This window comes from Strongylocentrotus purpuratus, unplaced genomic scaffold (assembly GCF_000002235.5).
Source record: "Strongylocentrotus purpuratus isolate Spur 01 unplaced genomic scaffold, Spur_5.0 spur5_contig_824, whole genome shotgun sequence".
Classification (NCBI taxonomy): Eukaryota; Metazoa; Echinodermata; class Echinoidea; order Camarodonta; family Strongylocentrotidae; genus Strongylocentrotus; species Strongylocentrotus purpuratus.
The window spans coordinates 24850-50887 of NW_022145529.1; the positions used below are offsets into that span (position 1 = coordinate 24850).

Genomic DNA, 26038 nt, shown 5'->3' on the forward strand with positions numbered 1-26038 from the left:
AATCGTGCAACATAGTAAATACTATAACATTGTTTGCACCACCTTCTGATTGCGCTTTGTTGGACATTAAAAAAAAAACGCTGCTCATTGAATTGCGTCAGAATGGCCCATGTAACCTGAACGTCTATATCTATGGCATCAGCTGAAAAAGAGATTTCATAAATGTATTCAATAGCATACAAACATACACTGTCTTGAGAGTACCTGGTTGAAACTATGGGCAATAGGTGACTCCAATAGTACTATTTGGTTCACCGAGACCCATAGTTTTAACCAGTATCCTTCATAAAAAGAAAATATATTATTCTTATTTATACAATTTAACAATTTATAGAATTTTAATAAAATTTAAAAATTAAAAAAAAAAATCATTATGTTTCCAACTCCCAAATATACTCCTAAACAGCACTTTTTCAGGACAACCTTAAAATGGGTGAAATATTTCTGGTCACGTAAAGAACTCTCAACCAATCAAAAACCAATAAATATTTGATGCAGGATATAATATTCACTATCACGCCAAGAAAATAATATAGATATATTGACTGCTATGAGAGGCATAGCTGTGTCTATAGGTTTAAGGGGACGTTACGTCCTGCTATGACCCCTTTACTGCTATGTGTCGAATTAAAAGCAGTTCATATATCTTTTATATACCGATTTCACAAAATAGTCTACAAAGAATTTTCACCTTATTATCCTTTTCTTGAGTAAAGATTGGATAAAACACCACATAATGACAGATAATCTGAGACACTGTCTGTTATTATTTGTTGGAAAGTTGCCCTAATGTTACGATCAGTCGGGAATCGCACACACACTGTATGGTATCCGCGCTCGCAGAGATAAACTATTGACACGTTAACCAATGGGGATATCAGCAAAATTTAACTATGCGGCCCCGTTACCCGAGGCAGCGGGCATATTTGTCATTAACTATTGACCGTTACCCCGAATGATCGGACAATGGCTAAAATCACGACTACAATTTCGACCAATTAGATGACTAGTTTTATTCAACATGCTTTATTCCCGCCCCCCCCCCCCACTCAGGTTTCAAAATGACCGCATGCGTGTTGCCAAAATGTCCTTTTCGTAACAAAAGAAAAAGGTCGAGCCGTATTGACTTTACACACCGGACTTTTGCTGAAAAGGGGGGGGGGGGGGGGTGCGCAAAAAGGCTCGTATACAAAAGAAAAAGGTCGAGCCGTATTGACTTTACACACCGGACTTTTGCTGAAAAGGGGGGGGGGGGGGTCGGTTGGAACACGCATATGCGTACCCTAAATAACACTGAGTGGGGGGGGGGCGGGGCTTTATTATACAGTGTGACCCATTAAAAACGAAACCGAGAATTATCGATGTTTTATCATAACTTAGGCACATTTAATAAATGGCACATATTGGGAAAGCTGAGATCTCCCTCTTTCATTTTATGCAACTCATATGTACTCATATACACTCGCATGAGTGATTAAAATGAATTTGAAGAGAGGAAATCAAAAAGTTATTTGGCGGACGGTATCTGAATTTCAAACAGAAAATCTCATTTCTAGAAAGTTGAGTTCTTGCCCTTTTATATGACACCTCAATCAGGAAAAATGAGCAAGGAATGACAAAGTTCTGTTTGTTTAAAGTAGTGCTTGCATTTCCATAATTTTATCAAACAAATTCGTTTTCACTGGTTCCTGCGGTAGCAACAAGCAGAATTGACAAAAGACTTAACTCCGTTTCGTTGACAATCAGCCATGCATGAAGTCTTTCGTCTACGGCTGATTGTCAACGAAACGGAGTTAAGTCTTTTGTTAATTCCGTTTGTTGCTACGGAAGGCAGCCAGCGAAAACGAATTCGTTTAATAAACATATGGATTTAATAAATGTAATAATTAATGTAATAATAATTAAAATTAAGTTGGATAAAGAATCTCTTATCTTTCACCTCCTGCACAATCTTGCACCATTGCACTGACGGCCATTCCCTATTTGTTTACTATCACACCACAAATAATGCAATTCATCAGTTTCCATGTGATCTTATTCAGACCAACCGTTTTGCAGGATTCTTGGAATGTGGGATATAAGTATATAATTCCTTGGATCCCTATTTTTAATTTTCTTATATTTTTCTAGTTCTACCCGTGCTGTTGTCTAGGGCAAGGTCCATGTTCTCCAGTGGTATAACGGCGATGACGCAACACATCGGTGCAATGATTGGATTCTAAAAGAAGTTTGGTCTGAACCCTTTTCGGACTTCTCGCCCCCGTGCCCATGTACACTTGACCAGGCCCAGCTTGACATAGGGAGGTTTAGTCCGCATCCGCTGTGTGATATTGACATCTTGTCGCCTAGCAACTGCGTCCATAAACCAGGGGCGATACACTGCGTACGAGCAGACACGCCTAGGTATCTTATTATAATTATTAATATGAAAGAGCTAGCTTCTCCACAATCTATTGGCGTGATTGTTAATAATCATTACGAATCCGATTACGATCCGTATAAAGCACTTTACCAGTTCAAACGTTACATGCCGAAGCGCTTACAATATTATTAACCTTGATTTAATTAAAATGTTGTACTTCACTGTGCACACTCTCCACTCCACTTTGGAGCATTCCAGCCGGACGTCATTTTTTAGGAAACCCACATGCTAATCTAAATCACATATGTAGTCCGCATACTACCGAATAGTCATTTATCCTCTGGCTGAAGAGTTGCTCTACGATCTTTGATATTCAACTTATTTTACTTTTTATATACGGCAACACTTATTACAATTTCAATTTATACTTATCAAAGTGTTAGAAATGACAAGATATGTATAGATTTTAAGATGGATATCGTGGAAAAAAGTAAATGTCTACTTATCCTTTGTTTTTACAGCACACTAGGAGGGGGACAGGAGTGTTGCTATGGTGATGAAGGAATGATCATCAATGTCCGTGATAATCTGGGAGGAGGCTACAGTCATCGTTACCACCATGGGGGCGTCACCCCATATGGAGAACCTAAGAAGGTATGATACATTTCGTATGATTATGTATTTTGGTGTGACTCTTTTTTGAACAAATTAGAAGAAGAAAAGAAAATTAGAAAAGGGTATGGTGTATAATTATGGTAAAGTAAAAAGAAAGTCAACCACACACACCCATGCACACAGTTTTGAGTTTTACTCTGAGTTTATTTGAACCTGATAGACGTGTCGCGCACGTGTGCGTAGTCCCATATACATCTTTCTGTGTACAGTGCTTGTAACTTTACCAAGAGTTTACTCGGAGTTTGAGAAAATGAGCAAAAACACAAAAAATAATGATCTCCGTACAAGAAGAATTTATTTTGCGAATTTTCGCCCTTAGGATTTGGTCAAGTAATGATTTATTTTACTTTAAAGGTAAAGACCGGTTTTGGAAACGCCCCCCCCCCCCTTCTCAAAAAATGAAATGGAAGCTCTTATTACCAATCATATGAAAGAATATGTTTTGACTAATACATATACGTGATCATACAAATTTTGCGGAGAAACCGCCTACTAATTCATTCATTCATTTTTTTTCTTCATTCATTTCGGTTTATTGTGTCAAAATTCCAATTGATATATTTGGTAAATTATTATATTTATTTGGACCTGAAAGATATAACGCACGTGTCGCGCACGTGTGCGTAATCCATATACACCTTTCTGTGTATAGTGCTTGGAACATTGCCAAGACTGGGGCAAATTTATTATCATTTTGATGATTACCATATAGCTCCGTTTAGTCTCATTTCACAACGCCCCCCATCGTCAGAGCATGGTCAGATTCAGCAGCCTAACATGTTAGCCTATGGACGTTTTTTAAAAAATCGTTAAAAATTCATTTTTTGTTTAAACGAAAAGCACATCCACCCCGACGTACGTTATCACTAGCTCTTTCATTGGAGCCCTCATGTCTCATTGTCTTTTGAAAGTTCACCCACCGTAATTTTTCAAAATAGGTTGCAAGCTCGTCATTGCCTATAATACACATGTGAAACAAGTCTAACTTTGGACTCAGTTTACCAAGCGATTTGAAGATTATAGGTCGAGCACACGAAACATAAAAAGCATGAATTATCATAGATCACTTCTGCCTATTTCGTTTTGTCCATTTCATCCAACCCCCCACCGTAATTTTTCCATTTAGTAATAGCAAACATTTTGCCGAGTTTAGCAAAAACATGAATATTCATGAACGGTCAGACAATACAGCCTTTTAGTACGTAACGTATAGTGAATGGGAATGTACGATGATCCGTGTAGGAGGTAGCGGTCAGTGGTTTGTGCTGGCAATGTTCACGCGAGCGAAAATGAGACAATCGGAGCAATATGAGAACCTTGCAGTACTCACCAATACTTATATGCTAGATGATCAACCTTTTCTGATCGATTCCACAACGTTTGTTTCACTCGCATCGCATGACCATTACTGGTCTTTATCTATAATTATTGTGCGTAAAAATATGCGCATCCTATCCCCATAAAATCTGCGGAGGTGCACAGAGAGAGAGAGAGAGGGGGGGGGGGGGAGAGCACGAATAATTACGTCACATGGAGAGAATACACAGGTCACTAAAGTGGAAGGAAAACATACAGAAACAGAGCGAAAGAGAGAAGAATAAAAAAAAAGATTGAGAGAGAAAGAATGGAAAGACAGAAAAGGCGAAGATATAACACAAAAGTCAAAAACTGGAAAAGTGACAATGAGTCTATCCGGCTGCAAGCAGCCCAACCGGTAGATGATATGTTCTTCCCGTAGCTTCCGTTAATCATATGTACCACCATGTTATCTAACCACTTACAAACTTTGAGATACATACAAACATTCATATATTATTATGTATAAAAGGTAAATCCATGAAAATAACCTGAACAACAGCATTGACAACTCTCGTGGAAATAAATATAACAAACTTAAATGATAGAATAATGGTCGAGTAGTTTAAATCACAGTTACCCATTGCTGTCCTCCGATTAGCATTTTTTTTGCAAAATTCGCTTGCTTAGAACGCCAATGCATTAACCACTAGACCACTAGACAGGCCAGTTAGCTTAGGCGACACAGATTCAATTGGCTGACAAATCTTCAACCTGCGTTAATGAATTCATATGTTGGGGGCAAGTGAGTTTTGAGCAATGAGAATCCGCATGCCTCAGCTGGATCCAAGCAAATGCCTGAAGATACAATCATGTATAGGTTTGGATATTTGTCAAGGAATGTCAGGAATTATAAATCTATACAAGAGCTTTGGAAACTCAGTAAGTGTTGCTAAAGCTGCTGTATAGGTTTAATGCGAACGGAAATGAGAGAATGGTTCATTTCTTTTTAAAGAGAACACCATTTATAATAAATACGTGCAAAACTATAGAGTGGTGAAGTGTGACGTCATCAAAAAATCTATTTTTTGAATTTCTACGTTTTTTCTTCTTTTTCTGAAAGAGCATACAAATGTCAAAATGTCGACTGGAAAACTAAGGGTGCGTTTAATCGACACTTTTTCACTCTAGAATCACGGTTTCTAAAGACGTTTAGTTTAAAACGCAATGCGTTCAAGCGATTTTTTCGATTGAACGTACGGAGTTCTCAATCATGATTGTATGACGGAGCCTGGTCCGGTTTGGGCAAAAACCGCGCGCCTGCTTTTCATGCAAAATTTTGCGTTCACTATACCTTGCTCTTTATCGTGGCCTGTTCCGTTATGTTATTCCTTTTTTTCCTTCCTTTTCTCTTTCTGTCTTTCCTTATGTTATTCTTTGTTTCTTCCTTCTATTCTTATGTTATTCTTTGTTTTTTTTCTTCCATCACATTCTCTTATGTTATTCTTTTTTTTTAAATAATTCTATCACTTTCTCTTTTGTTATTCTTTGTTTCTTCCTTCTATTCTTATGTTAATCTTTGTTCTTTTCCTTCTATTAGCTGTTCTTATGTTATTCTTTGTTTTTATAATTCTATCACTTTCTCTTTTGTTATTCTTTGTTACTTCTTTCTATTCTTATGTTAATCTTTGTTTTTTCCCTTCACTCACATTCTCTTATGTTATTCTTTGTTTTAATCATTATATCACTTTCTCTTTCTGTCTTGCCTTATGTTATTCTTTGTTTCTTCCTTGTATCACATTCTTTTGTTGTCTTTCATTGTGTTATTCTTTGTCTCTTCCTTTTATTCTTATGTTATTCTTTGTTTTTTCCTTCTATCACCTTCTCTTATGTTATTCTTTTTTTTTTTTTATAATTCTATCACTTTCTCTTTTGTTATTCTTTGATTCTTCTTTCTATTCTTATGTTAATCTTTGTTTTTTTTTCCTTCTATCAGCTTTTTTAATGTAATTCTTTGTTTTAACCATTCTATCACTTTCTCTTTCTGTCTTTCCTTCTCATTCTTTGTTTTATTATTGCGATCTATGCTCAAAACAGCAGTCAACAGTCTGCCGTAAACAATTCCAAAAAGCGCGCACCGAAGTTGACCTATACTTCCTGGGTCAAACTGCGAGTGTGATCCGCAGTGGCTGGGCTCGAAATGAGCTAGAATCAGCGTTGATGAAAAATCGCTTGAACGCTAACCGCAGTGACCTTGTTTTTTTGTAATGGCGTTTTGATGTGTGATTCATGTTTGTGATTCTAGCTTCGAAAATTCGATTGAACGCACCCTAAATGAATATGATAAATATTGGCTGAGATATGACCATCTGAATGAATAGATTTCGAAATGTTATGAACCAGAGCAAAATAACACAGAGTTCATATAGGAAATCCATTTGTTCAGATGATCATATCTCAGCCAATACTTAACATATTAAATTAGTTTTCGACATTTGGACATTATTTTTAATGATCTTTCCGAAAATGAAGATTTTTTTTTATAGAAATTCTTCAAATAGACTGTTATGATGTCACAGCTTCGGTATTCTATGGCCCGAATTCACAAAGGAGGTTTAGATTTAACACACGGTTTAACGCCGTCATAATACGTCATAACACCGAGCTTTAGACCATGGGTCATTATTTTGGTATTCACAAAGGAGGTTTAGATTTAACCCACGGTTTAACGCGTCATATTACGTCATATTTTTAGCCTGCTCAGAGGGCCGGGTGGTTTAAACAGCGGGCTAAATCTAACCCACAATTTAACGCGTAATATGACGTCATATCGGCGAGCTTTAGCTTTCGATCGATCGTACAGATTATGTTGACAGATTTATGGTGAAACAAAGCGAAGAGACATTCACAAAGTGAATTTAAGTAGCCATAGTTTAGACCATGCAGCGAGTGCATTTAAGTCTCTCTGTAGTATGTCACAATCATCTTTCGATGTTATTTGGCGGTAAATCTTGGTATCATCAGCAAAAATCTACGCAGTAGTGAGAACCATATCGGGAATGTCATTTACGAAGATTAGAAAGAGGAGCGGCCCGAGAATGGACCCTTGCGACACGCCGCTTGTCACCAACCTCCATCTTGAGGCGCCGTTCCTTAGCACTACTCTTTGTCTGCGTCCAGTTAGGAACCCCTCAATCAAATTGAGAATGTGTCCTCGGATACCATTGTGCTTGAGGTTGTATAACAGTCGACGATGGGGGACGGTATCGAATGCCTTTCGAAAATCAAGGTATATGACATCCATTCCTTTCGCTTCATCGTATGCTTTAGTCCAGTCATAGAGACATTCCAAGAGCTGTGTCACACATGAAAACTTTTTCTGGAAGCCGTGTTGGTGACATGAAATCATATCATTGTCTACTGCATGTTCCATCAGTTTGTCGTAGATAATTCACTCAAGAAGCTTTACCACTTGACTGGTAAGGGAGACTGGTCTATAGTTGTTTGGAGACAACCTGGATCCCTTCTTGAAGAGTGGAGTGATATTTGCGTCCTTCCATTTTGGGGGTATGCTTTCAAAAAGAGTGAACGAGCATAAGCGTACCCTAAATGACACTGAGTGGGGGGGGGGGGGGGGGCGGGGTATCTGTCCGGTTCGGATAGATTGATCAAATAAAATACCAAGAGGTACATCCAAATCAGGAACATTCCTTTAAAAAATAGCACATTTACATGTATCCCATCAGGACCACAGGCCTTGTTGATGTGAAGCTTGGAAAGCTTTTCTCTAACTCTAGAAGGGGAAGTCTCAATGTCATATACAATGTTGTGTGATATCTCGGGAAGAGGTAGATTTAGATTAAGTTCAAGTGGTTCAGGTTTCAATACACTTGCAAAAAAACTCGTTCAGAATCTCTACTCCATCGTGTTCAAGAACCTCAATCGTAGCAGAAGATCTAGAGAGGTGCCTTGCATAGTTATAACAATTCTTTGGTTCAGTTTTAATCTGATTGATAAGAGACGATTCAAAGTCTACTTTGGCTTGGCGTATTACTTCCTCAGTATTAAGTTTCTTTCGAAGATACTGTTCCTTTTGGGCGTTAAGTCCAATCTTCCTTGCTTGAACAGCTGCTCCCCTCCTGGATTTCTTTGCTCTTTTGACTGATCTGAAGTTAATCCATGTAGGTTTGTGGCGTTGATCCGACTTCACAGTTTTAATTGGAATGTATTTGTCAATCCATTCAAGATAGTTGGATTTGAGTAACTCCCATCTTTCGTTCATACTCCTAGATACAAATTCCTTCACCCAGTCAATAGATTTAACTTCGTCGGATAATGCCGAGTAGTCTCCCTTGGAGTCCAAAACATCTTGCGTTCTGTCAATGAATTACGAGGTACAGGTATCCTTAGTTCCAATAGCACACTATTGTGATCACTAGATCCCAATTTGTCTCCAACAGTAACAGAGTGAACGATATCCAGGTTTCCGGTAAAAGCTAGGTCGAGGATATTTCGACCTCTAGTTGGATCCTTCACCAACTGGAAAAAGCATGTTCTCCTCAATACATGTAAGGAATTTCCGAGAAAGGGCAGTATGCGCTTCTCCTTTATCCCAATCGATGTCTCTAAAGTTAAAGTCTCCGAGTAATATCACATTGTCTGTGTCGATTCTTGAAATTGAATTACAGACTTTCTCCAAGTACGGTTCACCACCACGCTCAGGCCTGTAAACTACTCCAATCAATAATTCTGTCTTTGGGTTTGGATGCGATGTGCACCAAACCACTTCCGCATCAGTATCTCCTCTCTGATATGGCGTGGGATTTAAGTTCCTTCTCACAAGAAGTAGTGCCCCTCCTCTTCCATCCTCTGTGTAGGTACCTTCATTGTAAAAATCAAGGCTGCGGTCTTGGCGAAAAATTCGTTACTGCTCACCGACTTATCTAACCATGTTTCTGTTATGGCCAGATGTCAATGTCATTTTCATAAGAAGTCTTGAAGTTCAACATATTTGTTCTTGATGCTAAAAGCATGCATGTGTACAACCTTGAGTGGATCGAATTCTTTTCCTTTACGAATTTGTGATGTGCCTGTGCTTGTGCAGTAAGTGCGGTTCGATCCATCCTAGGGAGTAGTACATGTACTTCCATGTTCTCCTTCGAAAATAAAAGTGTTGTCGATGCTTGGGTGCGGTGCAGATTCCTTCTTCTTACGAACTAACTCCTTTCCCCTGAACTTCCTACTCTGTCTGGTGGAAGATCTCGAGGTGGTACCTGAGTCTTTAAAAAGAGCTTTTTTCCCCTTATTATCCAGTTTGGGTCCCTTATCCTTTTCCTACGTAGCTCCTCACGCAACTTGAAGTCCTCTTCTCGCTGTAGAATAATCATATCTGGACTTATGAAGACCTTGGAAGGGTTAAAGCTAACCCCTTCAGGATTAACTCTTCTTACTTTAGGACCACCTCTCAATAGAAGCTTCCTTTTCTCTTGGTTGTGAGCACATTTTTTTTTTTTTTTTTTTTTTGGGGGGGGGGGGGTCCTCGAAAATTTAAAAATGTGCCAACCCCCAACAAAGGTAAAAATCACGTGTTTTTACATGATTTTTTCTCAAGGGGGAGGGGGCCTGGATCCGCCACTGGTGTAGCCATCACTTCAGCAGATATTATTTTCCATTGATTTTTTGTCTGCTTTCTGGTCTAAATTGCTCTGCATGTCATCCAACTTTTTGTTAAACGTAGCCATATATGCTGCACATTTCTCCTATATCTCCCAATCTGTTTTGATAGCAGACATGGCTTGTCTGTCACATGCTGTACAATACCAATGGACATCTACTCTGCTTGTAAGTTCCTCGTACATTTCAGTATCCATATCTAAACATTTAATGCATGTGGGACCATCACATCTTTCACACTTCATGAGCTTGTCGTCATCACTGCAAAAATCTAAGTTACAAACTTTGCAACGCCATACCTCAATTTCCAGTGAACTGCCAGTCACCCCGGTGCCTCTATCACCTGTAGCCAATTCTTGCTGAGGTGCAATTTTTTCTCCTTGTTTATCCTTATTTTTAGGCCTCCCTCTTTTCTTCCTTTCATTGGTGGTCTGGAAAAAAGGTTTGCTCGGTAGAATTTGCAGAGTTTACCACGTTGCTGCCGGTTGAAGTAGGCTGGCTGCCATTTTGAATGACGTCACTGTCCATGCTGCTGTGTACTGTAGCAGTACCGTACAAGCTACACTACAGGCGTTACCTCCAGCACACGTTTTAATGAAATTAATTTCCCAGAATCCAAGATACCAGACCAAAATAAAGATTCTCTCCACCCTCCAAAATCTACCAAAACACAAAATCTTACTACTAATCAAGAAGATTTTGGAAAAATCGGACCCCAAAAGTGAAAATTTTGGACAAATATCAGAGCCCCCTCGCGAGGACCTCTGTCACTCTCACAACAAGCTTTCAACTGTGATAGCCTACATTGTAAGTATTTCGAGTTATTTACAACATATTTGTACCATATTCTCAGCTTTACTATAATGGAAGCCAAACTAAACATGTTTTATGTGCGTAAAATGTGCACGAATAATAATCTAATCATTATAATTGCACAGCCCTTGCGAACATTGTCGTGGCACCTAACACAGCTCGGACCCATGCGTGTGTATTTGTGTTTAGTTTATGTAATCCTGCGAGGCGAGGCAACTTCGCAATAACTGCGAATATGCCAGCTGACATAGTAGCAATACGAAATAACATCACATAATTGTGTGAATCGGGAAGAAAAAATATGTTGATCATGACATTCGAGACATTCCTAGCTTCGGGAAGGGGGGGGGGCGGGTAGCGACAGTTCCATTGGCATTACTGCTGCCAGCTGCCTGGCCTCGGCTGACGCGATGGATTGAAAATGCTTGTCGTTGATTCGAGCATTTGCTCTGCTGATACTTAGCTGATGCTGCTTCTCATCTAACGGAGGAGAACGAAACATGCCGAAATGAAAATGAAAATTCTTCCAAGCCGACGGATTTTACTCGACCTAGTCTAGATCTACTAGAGGTCTAGACCTAGATCTAGACTTAAAGTAGGCCTATGCCTACGAATTATTAGTGACACTGATACTGTACTGAATAGTCTTGAGCTTCAGCTCGAAGTCGGTGGCGGTGAGACGCACAAACACGTAGGCCTAGATCTAGCCTAGATCTAGATATGGGGTCTACTTAGATGTCTGAAGAAGTTGGGTGTTTGTGTGTCTCACCGTCGCTGAGTTCGAGTTCGAGTCTGACTGAGCTGAATGAGAGGTAGGTCTAGGCCTACTTCTTTAGCCTAGGCCCATCTTGATCTAGATCTAGATTAGACTCCAGTAGTAGTACTGACTGTCGAATGTCTCTACAGTCAACTCCTACTATAGTACATCATGCCTAGGCCTAGATCTATATCAATACATGTTTATTGTTGTACTTGAATTTTGATTTACTTTTAGAAGCAAGTTTAAAATTTGCGCAAGCTAATAGCCAATAAATCAATGTGTGTTTTTCCTATTCTAAGTTTATATTCATCCTTTCACATGGGACATCTAATGCTAATTTACATGTACATGTATTCTAGCTAATTTCGCATTTTATAAATATCAAGCATGAGTAGATTTTTAACAAAACATGACAGGAATTGTCCCATACGTTCTTATTCAAATTTCTGTATATGTTTCAACCTATTTGCCAAGGTCGTTGAAGCACAATATATCATATGTACGAAAGAATTGCAATTTTACTTCGCCATGTATAATGTTTTACGTGTAATTTTACTTTGCCACTGATGTTTACTTTGTAAAAAAAACTGCAATTCGGCTCTCGGGCCGCGAATGTTTTTTAATGAAATAAACCATTTTAAATAAATAAATAAAATTGAGGTTCAGTGACATCATCTGTCCCAATTACCCAATAGTATGAATCAGCTAGTAGTACTAATAACACTCATTTCTTTACTGCAATCAAAGTATCGTTACTATTTTTTTAGAGTTTGCAAAAGCTATTCAAAATCAGATTGTCTACAATACAAAAAATGCATACCATGTAATATCATAGGCTTTATTCGATAAGCAATGAATGATTTTTTTCATTTCATGTTCTAACTTAATTCACTTTTTTCTATTTTGTTGTGACAGAGACAGCATGGCTGAATATATTCACCATCTCCGCCGGCTTGACAGGAACAGAGAGTTGATAGGCAGACCTCAAAGAGGCCGTCGTGACCGCAAGAATCCTTTTGAAGTGTATGATGATGAGTCCTTCCGGACCAGGTACCAGTTTTCCAAAGAGACAGCGCTCTATAGCTCATCAACTTGGTGGATGAAGAGCTGAGGAGGACGACAGACAGGAACGACCAATACCTGTATTGATACATGTAGTGACAGCACTTCGACTATATGCTGTTGGTGAGTAATTTATCTTATTTAGTATGGGAATGTTATGTTAAAATTCTATGTAATCTGGGCTGAGCGAAAAAATAAAAGGGTAAAATTGTGGTTACCATGTTTGGCGGGAGGTTTTGTCATAAACCGGGATATTCTACATGAAAGTTGGAGGAAGGGCGTGGTGGCGTGAGACTCCCTCCAAATGCAAGAGGGTTGACAGCCCTGATTTAATAAAAAAAAAAAACTATTCTACAATTTTAAGGACATTAAATATTTCTCAGTTTGAGAATTTGACGTGGCCTTGTAACTTGTAAGAAATTGTACGAGTTGATATTTCACTAAAAGGATTTTTTTTTTACAGGGTCATTCCAAAAGATGCATGATGATGAGGCACAGCTTTCACAGTCTTCTGTATGCAGAGTCATCAAAGACGTGTCAGAAGTGTTTGCAAGAAGAAGGAGACAATTCATGAAGAACCCAACATCAAGAGAAGAAGTAGAAGCAACATATAGCAGCATCTTGCAGTATTCTCACATCTGTATTTTCAATTGCCGTCATTTGTTGTGTTGTGCTGACTTTTTGTTAATCGTCATTTTCATCATCTTCATCATCTTCATCATCATCATCGACATCATCACTGAAATCGTTCATTGACTGCTTCATCGCCACCGACAACATCGCTGTCATCATTATCAATACTGACATCATCGACTTCAACATTGTCTTCGTCAATAACCTTGAATACTTGTTTTGATTATCCATATTAAATCGTCAATATTTAAATATACATTTCTCTTGTTTGATGGTGTGGTTTTTCTCGGGAGATCATTAAGTTAGAAGGTAAACCCCCTTGGGGAGTTCTACAAGTGAATAACCTACTTTGTTCATCTTGTTCAATTATTAATATACCATTTGCTGTTATCTATTACTCATAATTACTTTGTAACCAGTACCCACCATGAATTAAAATGGATTCAGTATTTTTTCGCTAAATCCAAACACCTGTGCAGTACAACATTAAGATAGAGAGAGAGAGAGAGAGAGAGCAAAATACAATGAGAGAGATGAAGAAAGAAGGAAAAAGGGTATGTGTGTGAGAGAGAGAGAGAGAGAGAGAGAGAGGTGGAGGAAAAAAGAAAAAAAGGGGTATGAGAGGGAGGAAGAAAAAATGGAGTTCTAACGAAATAAAAAGATCAGAGAAGGTGGGGTAGAGAGCTGGTGAAAAAAGAGAGACAACAAACAAAAACAGGGAAGGTGAAAAAGTGAGAAATCGAGAAAAAAAGTTTTTTTTAAAGTTTGACTTTCCTTTTAGTTTAAACCACTATTCCCTTAAGAAATTCAATAGATCTACAGCAAAAAAAAATTAAAAAATGAATGCCCACTAAGAAAAGAATTAATACAGCAAATAAACAAATTGAGAACAAATTAATGCCCCACCTCCCTAAGAAAAACTGAATCTGGACTATAAGCAGACGAAGGTGAACTAGGTGGAGTAACTAAGTGTACTGAACGCGCATGCTCAGTTCACTTTTTTTGCTCTCTTAGGCATGCTTAAACCGTGGGTTAAGCCGTGGGTTAGATTTAGACCATGGTTTATGTAAACCTCGCTTTGTGAATACCGAGCGAGGTTTAGACCATGGGTTAGATTTAGCCTGGGCTAAATAACCCACGGTTTATTAAACCATAGACCTATTACGGATGGACATTCATCGTTTTCGAAACGAATTCATTGTGATTGTCTCCGTCAATGTCATCTCAATAACATTCCGTACATGTTTCGTCACTTTGATCTCATGATGGTCACCGCCAAAAAGCCGGAGAGAATCAAGATAGTGATTTTACACATGTTAATCTACATGCGCAGAAGATAATAACTCACCTAAATCATGGAAAATCGATGTGCAGTTCTGACTTATAATCGGAAATTGTTGTTCCGTGTACTGTGCATGTATTTTATTTTGAAAAACATGTTAATATTACCAGATAGAGGTTATTTTTGGATTTTTGGGTTGTGATTTAAAATCCCGTTTCCCCCTATTTCCTCATAATATTCCAGAGTTACAAAGCACAGGGCTTATACAGATCATGGCCTTCTAACTGTTGTGTAAGGTCATGGGTGTGTGCGAAAGTGTGCGAATCAGTAATAATACATTTCATATCACCTATTCGTCTGCTTTTCAACTTTGCTGCTTCCCATTTGGGATGCTTTCATTTAAGACACACTCTTACAGAGCACACCATACAAACAAAACCCAAGAGAGGGAAACTGCTCCTTTGTCAATGACCGAAAATGCTTACGCAGTCGTTATTGTTAAAACAGCTGAATGTTCTCATTAAGATGCACATAATCAGAAGGCGGCGACTATCATTGGATCAAAGAAAGAATCACGTTGAATGTCCATCCGTAATAGGTCCATGATTAAACCGTGGGTTAAATATAAACCTCCTTTGTGAATTCGGGCCTATAGGTCGACAAGGAAATTGTCTCATTGTCTCACTGCGAATTTTGTTGTTGATCAATTTGACATAGTAATCAACAAGTCAATACATATGAATACGTAACTGTGAGTTAGTCTTTCTTATCGACTATAGTTTACAGTGGTTGATTATATATATAACATGAGAGCCGCGTATCAGGTTAAACACGTTTATGTTAATACCATTTCTTTTGTTTTATTTCACGCTATACTCGTTATTGTGTGACAGTTATAAATAATATCACGTGACTCTATGAACTATTCAGGTACCATATCTGTCGCACTACCTCGTCGATATCTTGCCGTGGACCTACTGCTGTACTTACGGTGGACCATATGAGTGCAGCCAATTTGGAAGATACCGACCTTCTCAAATGTGTAGAGACTATGTACCGCCTCCTCCAGGTATTTTTTATTTATCGATTTTATCAATCTCCGCATAACCATGATGATGTCAGCTAGACTTAGTTATGGAAGCATATTTGGAAATATATGTGTAACCATAACAGCTTAAAAAAAAAAGACGCGGTGAACCGCTGCGAAAAAGATGACCGCCGCGGTTTACTACCTCATTTCTGAACGGGGCTTATGTTATTCTATTACAAACAATGCCGACAAAGGGAAAACAAAAAGTTACCCCTAGGTTTTAAACAGGTTTTGGTGCTGGGATAGGTAGGACTGTATTCACATAATGGCTTGACTGTCAATTCCAAGCGTTGCACCAATATGTCATGCTGAATGGTGTTGAACGTGCATGAAAAATCGAACAGTGCAAGGATGTCATTTGTTACTCCAAATAGAGCAGTTTCAATGATATAAAGCGAGCGTTAGCCAGATTGGGAATTTGCTTACAAATACTCAAGTACTGTTGTAGCTGAAATGCTGCAATTCTTTGTAAAACCTTACCAAAGAACCTCATATTTGCAATGGGACAATAACTTTTCAAGAACTTCAACATTGGGGGCTTCGTTTTTCAATCTAGGTTTAACAGTTGCACACTTAAAACTTAAAGTCAGTAATGAAACATCAATCACCTTTGTCATAAACAGTAAAAAGTTAAAATAAATCTCTTCATAAGTTAATTAGGAACAGAATCCAATTCACATGTTGTTGAATAAGAAGTAGTGATGAACTTTGCAACTTCATTTTCAGTAACGGATATAAATAGGTTGAACGATGAAGTTGAACAAATGAAAAATATTGTAAAAAATGCCCCCCCCCCCCACCACCACCACACACAAACACAAACATAGTTTTTGGTGAGACCATGGCATTACCAATTTCATGCTTAAAGGTACCATTTGCAGGCCAACAAAAAAGGACAAATTTCAACAGCATTGGAAAGACAATACTAATTTAAAACTTCCCTCAAAACGAAAGGGCTTGAAAAAGGCTTTTAGTGGGTAAATAACGACCATTAGTTGTCTAATCGTCATAAGTGGTTGCTGTTGTTGTTGTTATTTTAGTCTTTATGGTGTGTATCTATCATTTATTAATATTTACAATCACATAATATTGCACTCACCTAAGTAATAGTCTGATTTTCAGACCCTTTTACCGAATGGTCGTGCGTTTTGTGCTGCACAAAGATTCAATCAGTTTAATTTTGGCCTTGGCAAGAAGTAGGTTGTTGATGTAGACAAATGCTCATGTACCTGCCTACAGCTCTTTTTATGTATGTTATTACCAAAGAAAATATATGTCGGTCCGTCACTCATTAGTGTCTGACAGTGAAGTCTAAAAGGTTAACAGGTTTGTTTGCATAATTTGAATACTAAGGACACTGCTAATGTTTAAATTTCATAGATAGGACATACATGACATATTCATTATTCCTGCAACGTTCTAAAGAATCTGATGTTGGCTGCAAAAGGGACATACTACCTTTAAGAGCATGAAATTAATATCATATCGGGGCCTTCAGCTTTACAAGCTTGCTTTCATGTAGGTCCCATCATATTTTTCTTAGTTAAATCAGTACTCGATATTGACCACTTATCTTTGTTATTTATTATGAATTCTTTAAAAAAAAAAACATTTTGTACTTTATTTGAAATGTACATGTAACATGAGAAATATGAAATTAAATGAAATATTCTGTGAATTGTTATAAATTCTTGCTAGGAAAATCATCCTTGATACTGTCCCAATGCCTTTTCCCCCTTAAATAATATGTACTAAATTGTTCCCCTTTTTTTACCCCTTCCAAACCCCCAATCTCCACCCCCCCCCCCCTCCCCCCTCCTCCTCCCTTTGTCACAACGCAGCATTTGGCAATGGCGATCCACATATTTCAACTCTTGACTCGACCACATACACTTTCAACGGTCACGGTGAATTTACTCTGCTGAACGCACTGAATGACACCTTCATCTTACAAGCAAGAGCGGCTCCTCTCGTTGGTAAAATCATCTTCCATTTATTGTTTTAGCTCAGTCTTCAGTAAACATTTTTTGTCACGTCGATGTCAATCCGATTTTACATCCGTTTGCGAGTTTACTCAGATACAATAAAAAAAAAAACTCCTGATAGTCTGTATACGGTTTTATTAACAGGAACTTTTAAAACAAGAATTAAGTTATTATAATCTTCTCATCCTGAATTGGTTTTAAAAGAGTTCTTGAAATTGACCCGAGCTTCTAAATGTCTTTTTTTCAACAAACCTACGTGAAAGGGGCATTTAAAGGTAATACCAAGTTTTGGTATAGGTTCATGAATTTGGTTCAAATGAAGATATTGGAAGCATATGCGATTTTACAACCTTCAATGATCGTTGTCGCGGTTGAAATCGAGTTTAAAGTGATTAGATTTTAAATAATAAACTCGTTATGTTGTATAGCTCCCTCTTGAAATTATATATCAGAACTGCATATTCTGAGATTGCCATGGTCGCAACTGCTATGGAATGGCCTTAGGCGCTATTTGAGTATTTTAAATTTACCGGGAGCACCGGTAAATTTTGATTATCTAATTACTCGAAAGCAGAATTGTTTTAGGGGCTAAATTGTCTAATGCTTATAATATATCAACCTTTTTAAAAATTACTATCCACCCAATGTTCAATATTTCCCAAAACTTAGCACCTTTTTGAGGCAATTCAGGATCATTTTGAGGTCTAAGATCAAAGGGTCATACATGTATATACAGAATAGGCACGATATTCTGAAAACCTGCTAATGGATTACAATCAAACTTGAATTTTGTAATTGCGTCTGATTTGGTTTGTAAAATCTATCTATGGCGGGGGCATCATTTATATTCTTTCTAAGAGGGGAAACACTGCTGTCTATGCCCAATGATGAACCTAACGCCAGATCATTCATCCTGTTCATAGTGAACATAGTAGTCAGGGTGTTTTGTCTGTAATATCTGACACTTTCACATTTGTTCATTCTATAGTTATCTGTTAAATGGAAGAAATTTTCGTATCAAAATGTATTTCTTACTGCACCTTCCGTTGCAGGAACGTCCGATGCAACGGTGTTTGTTGCCATGGCAGTACGATTTGGTGATAGTGATGTCATTCATGTTCAAACCAATGAACGCAGGGTTCTTGATGCTTATGTCCGACTAGCCGGGGATGGACAAAACTTCACAAGGATTGAATTCGATCAGGCTTCTCGATGGTCATATTCAGGTATTCCTTAAAAAACAAAATGTGTTTATGTCGCTCCCGTTCTTAGGTCATATCAAGCACATCAACTAAAGTTGTTTATTAGTATTTCTGTTATGCGATAAGTATTATATTAATTTATTTATTTATCATTCGAATTTATTGCCTCTTCTTCTTATCGAGAAGATGCTGATAACGCAATTTATTAGCAGTAGTGGGAAGGTGACCAGGAGACCTTGGTCAGTTCAAAAGTTGAAAGACTTTCAGTTTTCGAGTAACTTGGTATCGAGGAGTATCGCACCATTGTCAATTCTGATGTAGTTTCGAACCAAAAATCTCCAAGCTTTCATAGGGATCCCATTTTTTCCACAAGCCACAGGTAATAATTTGTCAAAGCTCTCAGGAAACGCATATAGACGTTGTTTAATGGGATATGCGCTATACGAAAACCGAATAGTTTTCTTATTAAAGAGCTAGTGAGCAGAACTAATTTATTTCAGATACTTCATTTATTCATATTTTGCTTTAAATATCAACTGTTTGATGTTTACAATAAGTTAATCAATAACATGAATCGTTGAGTTTTTTGTACCCATCTTGTTGCTTCTATTCGATTTCGTAGGGGTCTCGGTAACTGGTCGCAACATTACCACAGATGGAATAATTGTAGCTTTCGATGGAGGGGTAGGGCTGAATCTAAAAGCATCTGAGGGGGCCATGAGCATTCTTCTTGTAGCTCCAGACTCCTTCCGGGGTCAGACGCAAGGCCTGATGGGAACGTGGAATGGCAATTCCAGCGACGATTTCCTAACTCCTCAAGGATCTTTCCTCTCAGCTAATTTGACTACTGAGCAGTTGCACTACCAATTTGGATTACTGTGTAAGATCACATTTTGTTTCCTCCCAACCCTTTTTTCTCACTGTATGTTAATATTGTTCATAGTTATCTTTCATTCCCTTGATTTCGAAGTACATATATTATTGACACTAATTATAATTCACCTTAACATAAATAGACTCTATTTGCTGCGACCTCTGAAGTCATTCGTCTATAATCTTCATTACCTTGACTTAATTTTCCCGTCCTAGGTAGAATAGAAACAGAGAGTGAGCAAATGTGAGGTATTCAAGATATGGTTGAAATCTGGTCATCCGGTGTAATACATTTTGTATGAAGTCATTTATTTTGAAAAGTTTATTAAGTACTATTGATAGAGATAGAGGTATTGGCGTCCGCTAAGAGGTTTTTATGATAATCAAAAATACCAAAAAAAATCGACTCAATCTTGCTGACACAACATGCACTGCACACACATAATGGTTTTGGATACTAAACACACATTTTACATGAATGTTTGCTCGGAATTTCTTGTCATGTTTCGAATGAAAGCATTTGACAAGCAATCATTTTTTAGTATGTGCACTATATTCCTTCAGACTTCCATTACAACAACAACAAAATACTTCTTAGATTATTAATTACCTTTTAAAGAACCCAGCCTTCTCCTTAACCTCGGGTATCGAAGAGACCATCCTAACTATTACAGGATTCTTTAGATGAGAGGATACGTCGCTGGACTGTCGATCGCAAGGTACGTGGTTCGAGTCCCGCCGTGGCACTAATGTCCTTTGGCAAGACATTGATCTACATTTGCCACACTCAACCCAGGTGATGTAAATAGGTACCTGGCAGGAATTTATTCCTTGAAATGCTGGAGCGCTGTATAAACGGCTGCTAGGCTAAAGCCCGGGTAATATTAAATGTGCCTCGGAATAGAATTATCTAGATAGATGGCGCTATAAAAATGCCTATTATTATTATATCTCCATAGTGTCGTACTGTCGTTGCTTCTGATCTTGAACACGCATGTGCGTTACAAAGGAATACATGTATGTATTTTTGGTCACTTTCCTTTGCTTCAATACAGGGGAAATCGACGCAGCAGAATCGTTGTTCTATTACGAACTGGGCAAGGACCACGAATCTCATACCGACCGCACTTACACTCCTGTCTTTGAGCCTGTCGCCAACCCGTCTGTCAACCAAAGCTTAGTGGTAGAGGTGTGCGGTACGAACCAGTTCTGTATCTTCGACTACCAGACAACGGGGTCACAGAGTTTTGCCCAGAATTCCGTGAAGGCACTCGTGCAGTATCAGCAGGCGGTCGACAACAGAGCATCGTTCGGTAAGTTTTTTCATACCGGTTGCTCACAAACCCTCATTCTATTGCACCAATCACATTCATCCATTCATATACTATCAACATAACACGATAGAGCCGCGTCGCGCATGAGGCGTCATGTCATTTTCGTTACTACCTGTACTATAATTAAGGAAGTAAACAGCCATTCACCAGTAATTCAAGGCAGTGTTTACATTTTTCATTTCGCATTCATTTTGGTTTTGATTTCACTCTCACATGGCATATCAAAGATCGCGCGAGTCACTGACGCTGTTTTTGGTCAGCAAAATAACACCTTGTGTGTAACGGGCTTTTAAAGAAAAAGGTGAGTTCTGGTGGAAAAAGAAAAGAAAATGAATTCTCACAAAATCAAACGAAACTTACACTGAATGTTCATGCCACAGGGCTTATCCCCATTGTGCGAAGCCCTAAATCCCCCATGCCAAGTTTTTTGGGGAGATAATCTGATTAACGCGATGGATCTATGACAAGCGCTTGCGAAACACACAGCACACTACAATGAGCATGAACAGTAACTGCTATTACGAATGCGTGCAAACATGCAAATGACAGCGAAGCAATGGCTCGCTCGCATATACAAAGTACTTTAACGGTAGCGTGCATGTAGCCTCATGGCAGGCTATACTATTTCGTACCTGTATTTCCTTTGTTCATATTCCGTTCATATCTTCAGTGAGTTGCCCAACTCTTCCCGCTCCTGCTAACGGAAGTGCCATCGTGACGACCTACATGTCAGGGGGCGTGGCCAGATTCGTGTGCGATGCCGGCTTCGTACTAAGTCACGTGGTCAACTTAACCTGCCAATCAGATGGTACTTGGAGTGATGGCGATACCCCGGCGTGCATCATTGAGGCATCCGGGCAGACAATCCCTATGACCTCTGACGTAACAAAGGGGCATGTTACGGAAACTTTCAAGACTGCAAGGACGCCAACTGGTCAAGGTGAGAATTTAGTGAGGTCAATGTCAAATGGACCCTTACATATTTGTTTAAATGTTAGAATTTAGGTATTCGATTCTGTCTACTAGATGAAAGAAATTTCTTATCCCGCTTTATAAAACAAAATACGTTAATCTTTGTCATCTGCAAGATAGCCTTACAGATCAAATAAAAAAAAATGTCATGATTATAAAAATCCGTTTGGCTAAATCAGGCTTAGCTACTCTTTATTGTATCTGCTTAATCGCATTTAGTGTATCAATGTATCAATTTTTAACGTCAATATTAAGTATTTCCTCTTCCCCTACAGTTCTTTCGACGCCCGCGATCATCGGAATATCTTTTGGATCGGTAATTCTTATCGTCGTGATCGTGCTTATCGTCGTTCAGATCTGCGGACCAAAGAAACGTCCACCGTCCATTAGGTATGCTGCATTTATTTTGTTGGCACAAAAGGCACATAGACAAGCACGGTTATCATGATATCAAAGACCTTCAGACAAATCTTTATTGTACATCCATATTGGGATCAGAAATTAAGTGTAATGTTTGCACGTGTTAATAGTTGATCGATAGGGATATTGATATTGTCTCAGGTTGATTTCCTTTCTACACTGGTCTTTGCCGTATTGTTCGTGTTACAGATATGGGTTTTCAACTGTAACTCATTTCTTGTATAGGATGTCGAGTGGGTGGTCAGACACTTGCCCCGCTGACAATTATTCCTTGCTTCATTTCCTCAAAATGATGGGGTAAGGATAAGAGTTGTAATTCGCTTGTAGGTTAGGCTTAGGATTAGCGTTACGTTTAGGTATAGTGTTGGGTTCCATTGTTAAGGCTAGAAATTCGTAGGACAATTACCGCAAAGGATACAAATGGTCACTCGGAACGAGTATCGTACAACTATCACAAACCTCACCTGACACCATCACACAATCCCGTTAATTTGTATATTCCATCGTCATTATAATGAATCCTTATTATTCCCTCCTCAAACTGCATTTCGCTCTTCCTTTATTTTGTTTGAATTTGTTTCTTGTATTAGCAAGATGAACCCTGCAATGGACCAGGCTGAAGTACATGAAAACCCTACCTACGTCCAGTAAGTTCTCTTAAACATGAGGTTGAGTATGGGTCACGCAGTTGAATTTTTAATTAAACTGTTTGGAAGCAATTTGGAAAAAAGTTTATCAATAATGAAATTTTATTTTTATGATAATACTTATAGTAATGATAATAATAACATTTTAAAGAAGAAGAAGAAGACAATTGATAATAGTAATTAAAAAATAATTATAATAATAATAATAATATTAATGATAATAATAATAATATAATTATAATAATAATAATATAATTATAATAATGATGTAAATATTGATACTAATAAAAAGGATAATAACAACAATAGTATTGATGATAACAGTAATATAGAAATATAATCATAAATGAGAGATCCAGGCCCAGAGACCAGAAAAGTGATGGTGGGCAGAAAAGAGAGCCAAAGCAACATAATTAATGTTGATGGCGTTTTTCTTTTTTTTTCTTTCCCTCTTTCTCTGTAGTGCTGAGTCTTCGCAGTGAACTTCGGTACAACGAGTGGATCGACGCGTGAGGACGAAGCCACTGTTTTGTAATCTCTGCAAATACATGCATAAGTGGATAATCATATTGACGCTTTTTGTAGGCTTTTTATTTTTTCATTATTTGGAGAAAACAAATCTCAGAATATGTTTTGTTGCTATTACTCAGACATAAATGGCTTTGATATAGAGCATATACACTTTACTATTATACGCTATTTGTGTAGCTTCGTCTTTTAAGTTTATGATTTAAATCAATTTCAACTGCCAATAGGAACTAGATATTAGAGACGGCGCAGTGTTCGTGAATATATATTCCAAATGATAACCATATTCATAACCATTATACATGTCATACTTAATAATTATGTCTTTAACATAAATTTGTTAAACGGTGGTTGCTGTAGGGTAGTATCTTACCATGACTCTCAATAAACTACTCTTAGATGCAGTAGGTTCGTTTACCATTGAAGCTGTTATATTCCGGTTTTATCTCACGCTGTTTAAATTCAGCCTTTTGAGATTAGTTTCCTCTCTCATTTCATGTTTTCTTACCAAGAGGTGGCGCTGCACCTCTTACAGTGGTCCCAAATGATTCAGATTGCTTAATTAAATATTGAACCAATTAATTTGCATAGAATTTATGTTTATACTGTAAAACAAATATTAATTTTCATAACGTTGTGTCCGAAAATATTAATATGAAGTATTACCGTCACCTTTGGCTTTTGTCTATATTAAAAATTCTTCTTTTTTTGTTTTCCTCCCAAATTGTAGAATTGTATCACAATTTCTGTTCTTGTGTACTATATTAGTTTGGATACTTATAAAAAAATAAAGTTTGTCTGTGTTTATAATGTAGGATACAATGTTCTATGTTTATGTAACAAAATTTAAGTTCTTCTTCATAATTGTGTATATGGAAATCTGAATAAAGGCATAAAAGCTTTATACATTTTTTTTTTAGAACGTGTGTCTTTAAGATAAGGTAAAAGTCATTGACAATTGTCAGAGGCCTACTTATCTTTTGATTTCCGTATAACATTTAAGATATTGAGAAGCACTAAGACAATTATATGCGTCATATATAGGAGCAAATACTTCTCCAGAGAGATGGTATCTCTTTCCCGAATTATGACTTTTGCTGTTTATATATTCGAGCCAAAAAGAAGAAAAAAATGCAGTTGATTGTAAGTTAATCATATCATATTTTATTTTAATTGATTAAATTTGAATTTGAAATTTGAAGGAATAAAAAAGAAGATAATGTCATACCACTTGGGAACTGAAAAACATTTAAAAGGAAAACGATGAAGAAAAAAAAAGGATTATATATAGCCTTCACTTTTGCGAAGAGTCAATATGTAATTCCTGAATTAAGACACAATTGTCTTCCGTTGGTCTGGTTCGGTGGGTGGGTTGGGCGAGTGGGCGAGTGGGTGAGAAAAGAAAGAAACAGATAAACATAACACAACACAACAGGTTGATCAGATGTGGGTAACACAAAGGGAGAGGTCATAATATGACGGAAGATTTACACAAAGGAAGAATGGTTGAAAGGAGCAAAGGAATACACAAAAATGATGACAAGAATCAGGCATTACACATGCAAATTACGATGAATACAATTACATGTACACAAAATAAACAAATTTATTTTAATGCACAACTCTACAAACACAGTAGTCGTCCTAGTTCAATGAAATAGTTTTTCTTTTGAAGCCAACGATTGTTTTGTTCTTTAATTTTAAATGTATTATCATGATAAAAGATTGAAAAAAATAACTTGTTAATGGAACTTTACAATGATCTTGTCCTTGTGTGAATGTTCACTCTATATGTATATAGTTGTTTCATAATTTGTGGTAAATCTACATCAGTAATACAATTTTGGAAAATATAAATATTAGATTTACATGGTTAAGCAGTCGACTTGTCATATAAATAAATATTTCGATCTTGTCAAGGCGAAAATAAAGTTAGCTGATTTGATTAAAAGTAGTCTTGTTCTTCTTTTGCATTAATTTAAAGAAATATATATTTTTACAACGGCTGTTGGAGGTGACATGTGGCCATCAGTTTGATAGCGAAAGAGGTCATAAGAGAGAAAGAGGAGTGAGGGAGAGAGAGAGAGAGAGAGAGATAGAGGGAACAAAAAAAGAAGAAGAAACAATCAGATAATGAGGAGGGAGAGTCTCCATGTTTTTTTATTATCATCGTCGTCGTCATCATCGTAACTGGCATGTAAAGTGTGCTTTTCACTCAAAATGCGCATCCCGTAAAAAGACATCAATTCTTCTAGGTTAATTTAAAATGACTTTTTAAAAATAATATCTGGCATGACAAAATATGTCATATGTTGAATCAAGAAAAATGCTTCAGTCGTCAGATTTATGTTGTATTATTTTGATGTTAAAATATAGGTAGTTTTTTATAACCCCCTTATTCGAAGTATATCACAGTTTCATGATTCATTTC

At 37.5% G+C, this 26038-nt stretch overlaps 1 protein-coding gene across 1 annotated transcript; it reads left to right on the plus strand.

Moving 5' to 3' along the window:
• Positions 1-102: 102 nt before the first annotated feature.
• On the plus strand, positions 103-25552 carry LOC115922722 (sushi domain-containing protein 2-like). The gene is made up of 12 exons (XM_030982209.1): positions 103-111; positions 2153-2403; positions 2884-3016; positions 15487-15625; positions 17488-17622; positions 18684-18857; positions 19456-19713; positions 20762-21019; positions 21711-21980; positions 22288-22402; positions 23023-23079; positions 23543-25552. Exons 1-12 carry the CDS (start codon positions 103-105, stop codon positions 23559-23561), a joined length of 1818 nt encoding a protein of 605 aa, XP_030838069.1. The 3' UTR covers positions 23562-25552.
• Positions 25553-26038: the final 486 nt, after the last annotated feature.